The following is a 13,335-nucleotide window of genomic DNA, read 5'->3' as shown; positions in this document are numbered from 1 at the left end:
CGCCTAAAGCCCCAGATTTTTAAGGCCCAAATTTTTTTTTAATAAGGCTAAAAAAAATTTGCATAAAGGCCCTCAACATGCTTTCTTGAGGCTCTCAACATGCTTTAAGAAAAATATTATTATTTGTTTATAATATCGAGACCCCAACATGCTTTCTTGAAGCTTTTAACATGCTTTAAAAAAACAATATATATATATATATATATATTTTTTTTTTTATTTTAATATGGAGGCCTTTTGCACAATGGCCACGAGGCTCTCAACAGTCAACATGTTTTAAAAAAATAATAATATTATTTGTTTATAATATCGAGGCCCTCTATAAAATAAGAACGAAAAAAAAAATTGAGAATCCCATAGACTTGTATGTTGTGGTTATTTTGCAGAAATCCAGTCCATCACAAAAGGTTAAAATGTTCAACTTTTCATATTTCAAAAAGGTTAAAATGGTTATTTTACAATCTATGAAAATACTGAAAGACAAAAATACTGCTTCATTTAAGTATAAAGAACAAAGAGTAAGGGAAAAATGGTAATTTTAGTCTCAAACAAAAAATAACTAAGTGCTGAATCAGTGCTTATTAGGTAAAGATTTCCGGCCATATTAAAATAAATATTATTTAATTAATATTTAAATATTAAAAAAATAAGGCCCAATTTTAAGGTTTTGCCTAAAGCCTCCAAAGACCCAATCCTGGGGCATCAAATATGCCACCCTTTTGTTCGTTTGGAGGTTTGGAAACGGATAGAAAAATAATACTAAATTTTACGAAAATGTAACAATCAACCGTTTTCATACTAAATTTTTTTAGTTCTGATGAGAGACGGAGCAAAGTTTTTCTTTAAATTGGGTTAAAAAAATTTTAATTCAGTCAATTAAACTGACATATTTTTAAAATGCATGCAACTTTTACATGCTGATGTGAAAGTCACATATATTTTAAACACTCAATTTATCAATTCAACAGAATAGATAGATCTTTTTTTCCCAACCCAATTTTATTTTTATTTTTATTTATTTATTTATTTTGTCTCAGAGAGAGATTGTAAAGCTTCACTAGGTTGGCTTTTTCAACAAGTTCGACTGACCACCTCTATCTCTGTTTGCCATTTTGTCTTATTTATGACGAATTTTAGAGGCATTTTCACGAATCGTCTATAAAGCAAGAGGTAAATCCATTTATTGGATCAATTTAAATGTTTTTATTTTTTAAAATGGAATATTCTTAGTTAAATATTGGTGTGTCATAGATTCTCTATCATTCACCAAAATCTTAATCAAAAAGTCTGTCTTATTATTTTGTTTGAGAAATGCTACATGTATTCTCAAGTTCATACTCTTAAGTGCACACTTCTTGACGTGACAGTAAAAATCACCATTAGATTATCTATTCAAATTCAATGATGATTTTCATTACCATGTTAGAGAGTATACACTTGAGAGCGTGAACTTAGAAGTGTATGTAGCATTTCTCATTTTGTTGAGAATACTTAATTTTGTTAGAATAGAAACCCATGAAAAGTGTCGGGCAGCATACAATTAATAAAATCATCTTGTGTTCTTATTGGCATTATTCTGATAGGATTGAACTATGAATATGATATGTCCATTTTAGCTTTGTCAATAAATATTTATTTAGTAAAAAATATTGGAACTCTACTATTAATCCTTAGAAATTTTAGACTGGGACAACATATATATATTTCAAACTGGATTTGAAATTGTTTTTTCAAATTAATTTTTTAACTTCTATAATGTATTGACATAAACCAAGCCTTTTGTCTTTCAACCTAAAAAAAACCCTTACAACACAGCCACCAAAAAAGGCACAACCATCTCTCGGCAAACGCTGCTGCTGCTGTTCACGCCAGGCGCTGTCGCCACCCATGCCAAGATCTTTGACTTTGAGAATGATAGAGACGATTCCAGTGAGAGGGATCCCGGCCAAGATCTCTGAGAAGGACAAAGGCGATTCCAATTAGAGAGATGCCGATTAAGATCCTTGAGAATGATGATTCCAGTGTGAGAGGGACTTCATCTTCGTCCTCCAGAGGATTGTAGAGCCCACCATCATACATTGACTGCTTGGACTGATCGAAGAGATCCTGGCTATCAAAATCCAAAGATCACGGCCTAGGTAGCAGATTTGCTGGATCTCGACCTAGGCGGCGACATTTGGTGTGGGTCTCTCTCACCACCTCCCCCGGCCGGGAGGGCAGCGACACACGGCGTGAATAGTGGCAACATCTTGCTGGGAGGTTGTTGTGTGTGCCTTTTTTGGTGGTGCTGCTGAGAGAGTTTTTTTAGACTAGGTTTGATGTGGTGTTTTGTTAACATTTGATTTTCTTACGATTTTCTTATTCCACACTGATGTGTTAATCTTTTATTGGAGAGCACAAAGATCTTGATTTGTACCAAGACCTTATAGAAATTATTTATTAAATTAACATATGTCCTTAGAACACATAGTTCTCACATTACGTCATAACTTCTACCCCGAGATAGAAATTGCTGAATTTAAAGTAGACTTATAAGACCTACTATAATATTGTTGATATTATGAGATCATTAGAAGAATTTTGTGAAATTTCACAGATGCCCCATCCATTAGATTTCCATATAATGGACCAAATTGAAATAAAAGAGATGACTCGTCAAGCCTTTAGCCCTAATAAAATTTTCACTTAATTTTTTTTATTAAGTCAAATAAATATTTTTAGGCTAAAAAATTAGGCTTAGCCCCTCATTCATACTTTGGTCCCCCGAATGAAAAATCCTAATTCCGTCCCTGTTTACACGATATGCAGTAATGCAGAAGTCATTCCCAAAGAAGAAGAAGAAGAAGAAGAAGAAGAAACCTACTAACTGAACCAGAACAAGTGAACAACATGATTAAGCATAAAGAAGTTGAAGAATGACAGGGCCAACAAAAAGAAAATGCCAGTCTCCTTACTCCTTACAGAATATCAGCAATGCTCATTAGGCAAAGAGGTGGAAGTTCACAGCTTGCATATACAAATAAGTTTCCAACACATGGTTACATGGAAACAAGGTATTGAGTTAGAAATATTGCTAACCAAACCTAACTAACATGCTAAAACTGAATGTGGTCAATGGAGTAGATCTAGCAAACCTAACTACAGCTAGACAATTCTGTCAATGAAACACTAACATGGTATTAACAGGGTACATGAATCTTATAAACCAGGACACACCTACAATGCCACTATTGCTATTGCCTTTTCAAACAATGATAGGTCTGAATCAGTATAGGTCCTCAACGGAACTCATGTGAAGACTTCATCACCATTACAATGAAGCGCTGTAATAAACATCAAATCATGGCACAACATTAATCATCTTACCGTCAAACTTCATATAAAAATTTCAAAGAATAAGCATATAGAAGTCTGAACTTTTCGATTGGTTATTGATTTACATACTGCACGAGACTTTGGACGGTAACCTCATCCACCACCACATTCTTGTAGAGAGTGGAAGTGCCATTTGGCTTTTTAAGGTCATTGGGTAATGGGTATATATAACCTCTTTCGAAATTTTGATTAATAATTTTTAATGAATATAATTTCTGTAATAAAATGTTGCTGGATATAACGATCTTTCGGAGGAAATAATCCTCATGAACAAGTGTGAAAGTCCAACAGTAACATAGACTAGCAAATGAATATTGAAAAAAAAAAACTGCAATAATGTAAATGCAGCACACTCTCCAGGTAGTATAGTAATTACAATATGCAATATGTATCCAAGGGCATTAATTTTTTGAAAAGTAGTCATAAGTGTTGCTAGTTAAAACCACGGCTACTAAACTTGGTAAATTTTTATTTGATAATGTCCATCAAGTCATCCCCAACATTATGTATGGTGCATCCTTAAGTGTCCGGAATTCTTTCTTTCTCCAATCATTTTGGTTCATATATACTAAGGGATATCAAAATTGATTAAGCCATATAGGCAAACTCCAAATCAGTCTTATGAGGGACTAAACAGAACTGGTCCTCAGAGAATAGCAAGATAGGAACTTGTACAAATGATGATAAATATTTAACAATTAAGAGTTCCGGGAAAAGTATGCTTACAGCTATCAAAGCTGCTCCCGGATATAGGCCATTGATCTTAGCATGGAACCTAATGTATCTCTGGACACTTGAAATTTCACCTCTGTTTCTCCAGAAATTGTCTTTGTATCTTGGAGCTGACCAAACACAGAGACAGAATTTCAAGAACCACTCAACACTTGAAAGTCATGCAACCATTCTAAAAAACAAAAATTGTAATCCCACATGCTCTTGGACTTTTTGAAATTGAAAATATTAAGAATTCTAAAGTCAAAATATCTCTAGATCTTTGATAGATCATATCCATGTAATTCTCAATGTTCTGGCTTCAAAATGTCTAGTTTGGTGCCAAGTCTGCCACATGTCCTTAGTCTGAGACAGACATTGACTTCCGCTAAGCAATGTTTTTTGATAGAAAATTTTGCTAAGCAATGTAGCTAAAGTATCATGATAGAACCAAACGGAAAAAAATAAAAGACGAGCAAAACCAATGAAAGATTGCACGAGAAAGGTAAAACTGGGAAAAAAGTCCATAAGAACTAGGGACAAAAGTCAAATTACTGCTAAATGCATGACATTCTGAATAAAAATGTACATTTAAGCTGCTACAGCTCTATTATCAAAACCATAGGATGTTCCTATATAAGTATGATGCAACATAACTCATTATTAAATATTCTGGCTAAGAATCATACATTGAGACTGCTGAAATAAAAACAGGACTTAATTTAATAAAAGTACTATTTATAACATCCACTTGAAGGCCCCATGTCAAGTGTGCTGTTGACGATGTGCCGTTTTGTGGAATCCAATTAGATGATAATGCGCTTGCAACTGGGCATTGGCTCAACTGGTAAAAGGTAGGCGAGATTATGTAGGTCTCAGGTCTAAAATCTTGCTCGGAGAAAAAAAGGAAAAAGAAATGAAAAGTGCGAGTGATCCTTTGATCTTATAACATGCCTATGCATTTATACAGCACACCCTAACAGCCACCTATATCCCTTTTGAAAACATTAGCTAAGCTCTTAAGTTTCGGTACTGATTTATTGATCTTTCTCAAGGAAAATTAGGAGTTGTTAGTAACAGGATTACCTATAATGAGAGAGAGAGAGAGAGAGAGAGAGAGAGAGAGAGAGAGTTCTACCCTTTATGTTTGATTTTGCTGGATTACCAATAATGATAGTAGCAGGATTACCGATATGAAATGCCATTTCATGGTGGTTTTCTGAAACCAAATGAATGTCTGTGCTACAGATTTGGCAATCCCATGAAATACTTGCACATGGTTTGCCAATTTCACACATCATTCAAAATTATGGACCATGATTGATAAAACTATTTTCCATGTCAAATTGAAATCAATATAGATCACAAAGAAGTACCATCAAATGCTACTGAAAAAGTTTGAAGGAATATAGAGATGATGTCTGTTACTACGAACCTCTGAAACAGCCACAAATTAGAAATCGAACTACCGACTTTGAAAGAACACCAATCTCTCCCCAAATGGACAATTTCTACAAGACAGCATTGGGATGTACTTATCCTGTTCTTATATATATATATATATATATATATATAAGTAAAAATGTATATATCAAAAAACCCAAAAGGGCGCAACACAATTACACAGGGGTAGAAGCGAGCACCAAGAATCGCCCAAGAAAAAACCCTAAGCTCACAAGGAGCCCCCACAAGAGACCCAAATAGACCCAAACAAAAACACCCCAAAGCCCGAAACAAACCAGGCCTAAGACCTACAAAAGCTCAATAACAGCCCTACAAACCCAAAACCCTAAGCTTACTAATATTTTTAGAAGAAAAGAAAGAAGGGAAACAGAAAATTTCATTGGAGGCTGTGAAGTCAGAGGGGATAATGGAGACGAAAAGTAGACAATATCCATTGTAAAAATGATTACATGTGATGCATGTAAACGATATAGACAGGCCAATATTTTTTAATATTAGAGTAACTATTTCTGTTTCAAAGGAAAACAGCAAACACCTGGACACTACTGCAGGTAACCTGTACAGTTTAGTTTATCAGATTCACAGCATATTGTGTACAGGATTCTGACACATATCAGCCAATATGTAGCAAAGGTATTCCAATTAGATGTTCATGTTTTTTTTCTTCTCTTTTTCAACTTTAACAGAGCCCAAGAAAAGATAATGCACAATCATGCCAGGCAGTGTAAACTACCACAGTTTCCATGGTGAAACGTTAATGTAACGAAACTGTAGAGCATGATTACCTAACCAATAAAGACTAAAATTATAATTATTGCTGTAATTGCTATTAGTACCGGGTGACATAATATGAGTGCCTTTTTTGAAAACAATGCATCTAAACAGCAATTCATCATTGGTTTGTCTCCAGCAATTTGCCAGTTCACCAAAGTACAGACAACAGGAATACACAACCACTGAAGAAACGACCGAAGACACAAAATTCACTAAATTCTCCTTTTTGTAATTTCATTGAGTGAAGCAAACAAGTAAACAAGAACAAGCATAATCTCACATGTGACAATATTAATTATATCAATGTATAATAAACCATTAGCTCATAAGGCTCAACACTCCCAATATGTCAATGCGGTACCAAAGTTCACTACTATCCTAGCAAGTTGTGGTCAGGAGTTAGATCAGGATTATCTTACCAAAATGTGGTAGACTTTCATTCCCAAACACTAAATTTGACCATCCAATACTTTTCTTATAGTCTTTCCTTTTTGGCCTTGATTGAAAGGAAAGACATTTGAAAATAATTTATGACTATTGTAGAGTATGAGTGTTCATGGAAAAGATAACTCGAGCTATTCTAACTACAGACCACCCTCACTATTCTAAATTATAATTGAACACTCTACATAAACTGTAAATAAGTCTATCTCCACTGTACCACATTGCAGGGTAAGTGGCATACAACATTAACATTCCTATTCCAAGTAACACAGTTATCCACCTTCTAGGTAAAATACGCTGAGTTCTTACTAAAATTGAACAGAGTGATGAAAGAACTTAATATAACAATTTCGTATATCCTTAAAAGGGATTTTGTACCTTTAAATTTATAACAGCGACTCTATTGGCTGGTGTTGATAGCTGCTGACTGATGTAGGCCATGGATCTCAGCATAGGCTCAAGTGTGATCCTTGTTACCCTAAATTGTACCTCTGTCTCTCCGGACGGGTTTTTGCCATAATCTTGCAGCTAAAGCATAGTTAAAGGAAATTACAAAAAGAATGATGAGAACATTAAGAGCAATGTATTTTAGTAATCCTTCTCAGCTATTATGCATTTCGAGCACAGAGAACAAGTCAATGTAATATTGTTACAAGGTTAAAGGTATGATGTAGATTCCAAAAAATATTAAACGGGTTCTTCAAGGATAGGACTAAACCCTTCCAAAATATAGGATACATTCATTTCCACTTTTCAGTTCATCATATTTCACTATCTTTCCTTTCTTTGGTAATATTTCAACCTAAGACCTAGTTCACCTACCCCAACTCCCACACAATATTCAATATTAAATAGAAATTAAATTGGTCAAAAACAATTGAAGACCACTAGTGGGAGAGAGAAATAAACAAAAGTTGTCAGAATATAGAGAATACAGATGCATACCTTCAAGTTAATGACAGCTACTTTACCAGGTGGTGTAGAATTCTTACTTTCTATCACCCAAGTCATGGACTTGAAACAAGTCATAACCACCTAAATAAATAATTGAGCCATCATGAAAGTATATTCAAAACTTCCTATCAACAATAATTTGCTAGATCTTGGGTGATTCATACCGTGTTATCAGGATTGCCACCATCATGTTGAATAGACACAGGAGCCATACTCGGCTGGTTCAAATCTGCAATAGGAACTCCCTTGTCATTAAGATTAAAGCGATGTGGAATTGCTTCTTGCCAAGGCCATAATGATGGAGCCATCTCGGGAATTAATGTAGAGGTTTTCCTGTTGCTGTCTTCCTGACCATTTCCACTAGCATGAGAAGTAGGAGGTGTGACTTTAGCAACATTTTTCTTCACAACAGCAATTTTTCTCCCACCCTCCCTTAGAGCACTCAATGCTGCATTATAAGTCTCAATAGAAATTGACCCTTCTTCTGCGTATTTAATGGCTTCCTGACATAAACTGTTGAAGCGCAAGGTGAGAGTCTCAATACCTTGTGAATCTGCATTTTGTTCATCAAGTCCAACACCGGATTTGGAATTCCTTGTCCATCGCTTCAAGATGTAATGTGATGGAAGGGTAAGAACATTTGTTACGGTGAAGACAGTCAATATATGTCTACAAAGTACGCCAGAGTATTCAAACATCTGACAGCTGCAGGAGGCTTTCATCTCAGAAACATCTAAATTGACCATGTAAGCCTTGTGATCATGTTCATATTTTGCAACCCTGTATTTACTGACAACCCCATCACCCTCAATATTATTTGCAGTGTACACAAAAGTCTCAACCAACTCATCCTGAAACTTTGCAAAAACTTTTCTGGTATAGAGGTTTGCCGCTTGTTGTTCCATTGGTGATGGAGTCTTCAGTACTGGTGTGGTGCAAATGGTATCGTAATCAGCTTCTATTTCTTTTTCTAATGAATGTTCCAGGGCTCTTTCATACTGCTTAAAGAACAGAGGTATGGTTGTCTGCTGATTCACATAACCATCAAAAAAGGAGCTAACACCTTGGTTTGAAGAAAGTGCAGCAAAGAAAGTGCCACGGAAATATACTGGGGCCCACTGCTTGCGAGCATGATACACTGCCTGAAGCCACTCATTTTTTTGTAGATCATATTTATCAAGGAGAGTGGCCCAAGATGATTCGAAATCCTCAATTGTCTCAGAAAAGTTGATGCAGCTATACAGCTCTCCATAGAAGGAAGGGTGAGCAAGGTAAACATGAGCCAATCTTTCTTGGCCTTCTCTTAAGATGTGCCATTTGCAAATACAGTGACGAGTTTCTGGAAAAACCTGAGCAATCGCAGCTTGTATGGCTCTATCTTGGTCTGTGGTTATAGAAACAGGAGGCCTATTATTCATTGCAGATAGCCATGTTTTGAACAGCCAAGTAAAGGAAGACTCAGACTCATCTAGAAGTAAAGCACAACCAAACAACACCATCTGACCATGATGATTTACACCTGTAAAGGGAGCAAATGGGACCTGGTACTGATTTGGTCTATACATTGTGTCAAAAGTTACTGCATCACCAAAGTTGTTATAAGCATTCCTTGATCTTGCATCAGCCCAAAAGACATTACTCATGCGGTTATCATCATCCAGCTGTATTGCGTAATAGAAGCCAGGGTTTTCAGCCTGCATCTTCTTGAAATAGTTTAGAAGATTTTGAGCATCTCTACCAAGGGTCCTCTTTCTGGTCGAAGGTCTAATGTAGTTCACATGCCCAATACTTCTGGCAGGGTGATTTGGCTCTACAGGGGAGGCACTCCTAACTACATGATTTGGTTCAAAAGATAAACTATTGCCATCCATGGAAACATAAACATCACTAGTAGCATCCAACGTTTCAACCACATTCTTGGTAGTACCAGCAAAATGCCTACGGGGTCGAAGGTGATGGAACTTACTAGGAGACACCATGGAATGGTTATGGTCCTCAACAAATTTTGTTACAACCCAAATGTTTGAATCCTTCCTCTCGATCCTAATCATAGCATTGCAGCTTTCTACATTCTTCCTTTTAAAAACCTCTCTGGTGCATGCAAATTCCCATGTTACAATTGGGCCATCAGGCTTAGTACGACTGAACTGGCCAACATGGGTGCTAAAACCCACACGCCTGGCATATGCATCATAGAAAGTCTTTGCCGCATCTTCAGATTCGAACTCCATGCTCACGTGTGGTGTAGCAGTCGCATCATCCTCCTGATCTATTACTTCTCTCCCTGTAGAATTCTCAGTTGCATTCTGATTTTCACCGTTGTCGGGTTCACCATTTCCAGGAACATAATCTTCCCTATTGTTTCCTTCAACATCTACTACTTCAATATCCATTCCAATTGAGCGTACGACAAAAGCACCGCTGTGGTGTCTTCTGGAGGACTACAAAAAATTCCTCATGGTCATCCCACTCGAGGCAACAGTTAATACATAGCAAAAGGTTGAAACATCCTGCATCATGTACCTCTATAAGTCATTGGCAAAGCACAACATTATTCTAAAGAAAACCATTGAACAAAGAAAAATAGATTCGCGGAAAAACACCCAATCCGCATAACATTCATGTTATTGGGACCCTGATATTCAAATTAGCAGAACCAATTGCATTCTACACCCATGGAATTAGAACCATAAACGCCAGTTCCATATAAATATTCATTCTTATTACTCTGACAATTACTTTCAGCACCAATTGCAGAACCAATTGCATTCTACACCTATGGAATTAGAACCATAAACGCCAGTTCCAAATAAATATTCATTCTTATTACTCTGACAATTACTTTCAGCTGTGTTTCCAAAGGTAAAATTTTCTGCCTTTCAATCTTTCTACTTTTTACCAAAAACACAAAATTTGCTTCAAGAATCAAAACATAAGTAAGAATATTCAAGTCTCTGACAGAAGCAATAACAATACGCAAATGCTTCCGTATACACAATTACGCATTGTAACTTCAAACAGTAACACTCACAGCACTTAACAAAAATTGCCCAAAAAGTATAAAAAACAAATAAAATGTCAAAGCAATTAAATCCCAAGTCTTTATTTCAAAACATTCCAAAATTTCCATCCCAACACGACAATTTGGGTCCCAACCTTCACTTCTAAATTCAGTTTCCAAAAGAACGCCGAATGTGTTGCCAAAAAAAAAAAAAAGCCTACCCATTTTGAAAAACTAAACGAATCCCACTTCTTGAGATTTAGAGACAGAAAATGAGATCAAAGAAACAAAAATAAATAAAAAAATAAAAACACACCTACGTGTTGCCAAGGAAGAACCCAATTGAGCACGGTTTTGGGACTGTACTTGCTTCTTTTCAGTGTTTAGTGGGTCAAGTACGTTATCGGTTTCGGGTTTTCAGGTTTTTAGCGGAGAGCTCCAATCTCAGGAACCAGCTCATGATGAGCTTTGTGAGAGAGAGAGAGAGAGAGAGTACAACGAGAACACAGAAAGAAACTCTTCGTTTGTTAATAATAATGCCCTTTTTCGTTTTCTGTTAATGTTTTCACCACAACCTTTTTACTATTTACACGTAAGCACGGTTTTTTTACAACTGGGCCTAGGTCGGGTCTTAGAAGGCCCAATCCTCACCAACCTTAAATGGCCCACTCTCTATTTGGATTGCTTTTGACATAATCAAAATTCTTTAAAGAGTTTAAGGGCCCGTTTGAGAGTGCGATTTCAATAAGTGCGTTTTTAAAAATTGCGTTTTTAAAATCGCTACTTTTTAAAATCGTACAGGCGTTTGGTAAAACATACAAAAAATTACTTTTTTTTATCAATTAAGTGTTTGGATAACATTAGCATATAATTGCGGTTTCATGACCAAATTACCAATAAGGATGAACAAGATAGAGAGAATGAAGAAAAAATAAAAAAAAAGAGAAAAGAAGGGTTTTAATATATTTTAGGTGGGTATTCTTGGTATTTTTTTCATTCCCGTTCTAAAAAAGGTAACTATTGTGTCAAATATCTTTTTAATAGAAATCGTGATTTTGTTTTAAATTCGCACTTTTTCAAATAAGCACCCTCTAATCAGCTTATGGAAATCGCAGATTTTTTTGCGATTTTAAAATCGCAATCCCAAACACCCTAAAGTTGCGATTTGATTTAAAATCGCAGATTATTTTTTAAAAAACGCACTCCCAAACACACCCTAAATCAATAAGGACAGCTGGACAGAACATGTCTTTTACATCCTCCAATAAAGAGATCCTAAAGAGCCTATTTGATAGGGCTGATCAAATGGAAGGGTTATAACCGCTCCGTTAATTGCTAATCGTTAATCGTTTTGGTAAGCGATTATTAAAAATCGCTAATTGTCTGTTAGCGAATTTAGGGTTAAGGAAAAACAGTTATAACCGCTAACCGCCTTCATATATATATATATATAAATTTTTTCATTTGCATTTGGATTATGGATTTGGGCTATTTATGACTATGTATGTGAAATATATAATGTGGTATGTGATGTTTTGAGCTAAACCTTATTCAAAAATATTGACTGGCCCAAAAAACATGTTTTTTTTTTTTTTGGAAACATTTTGGCCTTAAACCCTTAAAATAAACTCAAAAATAAGCCAATCTCATAAAATAAGCCCAAAAAATAGGTCCATTAAGGCCCAAAACACTTAAAAAAAGCTAAAAGTCCATATACAGTAAGAACATGTTTGAAATTACGTTTGAGAAATAGATCTTTTAAGTCAAAGAAATCTTTTGGACAAAAGCTTTATTTTTAAACTTTTACCAAAAGTGCGTTTTGACTATTTTTAGGCTTTTTGAACCCTTAAAAGTGCTTTTAATTTTTTTACCAAACGAGTTTTTTTTTTTTCTTTATTCAAACGGACTTTTTGAATATTAAAAACACTTTTAGACTTCTCAAACGTAATCTCAAATATGCCCTAAATATATCTCATCCAAGGAAGAGTGTGCTCATAGCGGCAGTCTAGCAGATGTTTAAAATTCACTTCGCATCTGATTTTGGTCTGTCTACATGGATTACGAGCAAGCAAAGAAATATTCGGCTCTGCTTATGATTTTAAATCATATCATTATTTTTCAAATTAAATGCTTATTACTTTAATCATCGAAGTAGTTATCACTTCACTATTTGTTATGTTTTACAATATCTTGAAACTGATAAATGCTGATGTGATAAAATTGTACATGATACTTGATAGAATACCCTAAAAATCTATAGGATCTTTTCCCGAAACTTTGATCAAATCATTTAGGCTCATTTGTTTCGGGATAAAATAAAATAATTTTTAAAATATATTTCTCAATTTTCGTTTTGGCCAATTTTTTTTTTTTTTTTTACAAAATGTTTTCCTTATATAAAACTATAAGCCATTTTTCGAATTTGAGCTTTTTATTCTTAAATCGCCAGACCATTGCCAAACCATCGACAAAACCCTATTGGAACTTTGCTGGAACTCAATATGTTAATTTCGTTTACATTAATATTTTATGTTCTACATAAAAATTGATTTTTATATGTTAATATGATTGAATGAAAATATTTATAAAAAAAAAAAAAAAAAAATTGTGAT

General features: G+C 35.0%; 1 protein-coding gene across 3 annotated transcripts; it reads right to left on the bottom strand.

Annotated features, from left to right (window-relative positions):
• Window positions 1-2,881: 2,881 nt before the first annotated feature.
• On the bottom strand, window positions 2,882-11,234 carry LOC132183656 (protein FAR1-RELATED SEQUENCE 3). Of its 3 annotated transcripts, none has more exons than XM_059597019.2 (6): window positions 11,040-11,234; window positions 7,887-10,232; window positions 7,714-7,803; window positions 7,147-7,296; window positions 4,102-4,217; window positions 2,882-3,323 (listed from the first exon to the last, which is right to left on the bottom strand). In XM_059597019.2, the coding sequence occupies exons 2-5, from the start codon at window positions 10,113-10,115 to the stop codon at window positions 4,107-4,109; spliced, it is 2,580 nt and encodes an 859-aa protein (XP_059453002.2). In that variant the 5' UTR covers window positions 10,116-10,232; window positions 11,040-11,234; the 3' UTR covers window positions 2,882-3,323; window positions 4,102-4,106. The 3 variants fall into 3 exon arrangements, with proteins under 3 accessions (XP_059453002.2, XP_059453018.2, XP_059453027.2); XM_059597035.2 differs by having other exon boundaries at window positions 11,044-11,234; XM_059597044.2 differs by lacking the exon at window positions 4,102-4,217.
• Window positions 11,235-13,335: the final 2,101 nt, after the last annotated feature.

This window comes from Corylus avellana, chromosome 2, assembly GCF_965113065.1.
Source record: "Corylus avellana chromosome 2, dhCorAvel1.hap1.2, whole genome shotgun sequence".
Classification (NCBI taxonomy): Eukaryota; Viridiplantae; Streptophyta; class Magnoliopsida; order Fagales; family Betulaceae; genus Corylus; species Corylus avellana.
Note: the sequence above shows the minus strand (reverse complement) of the source record. Positions and strands in the feature narration are given on the sequence as shown.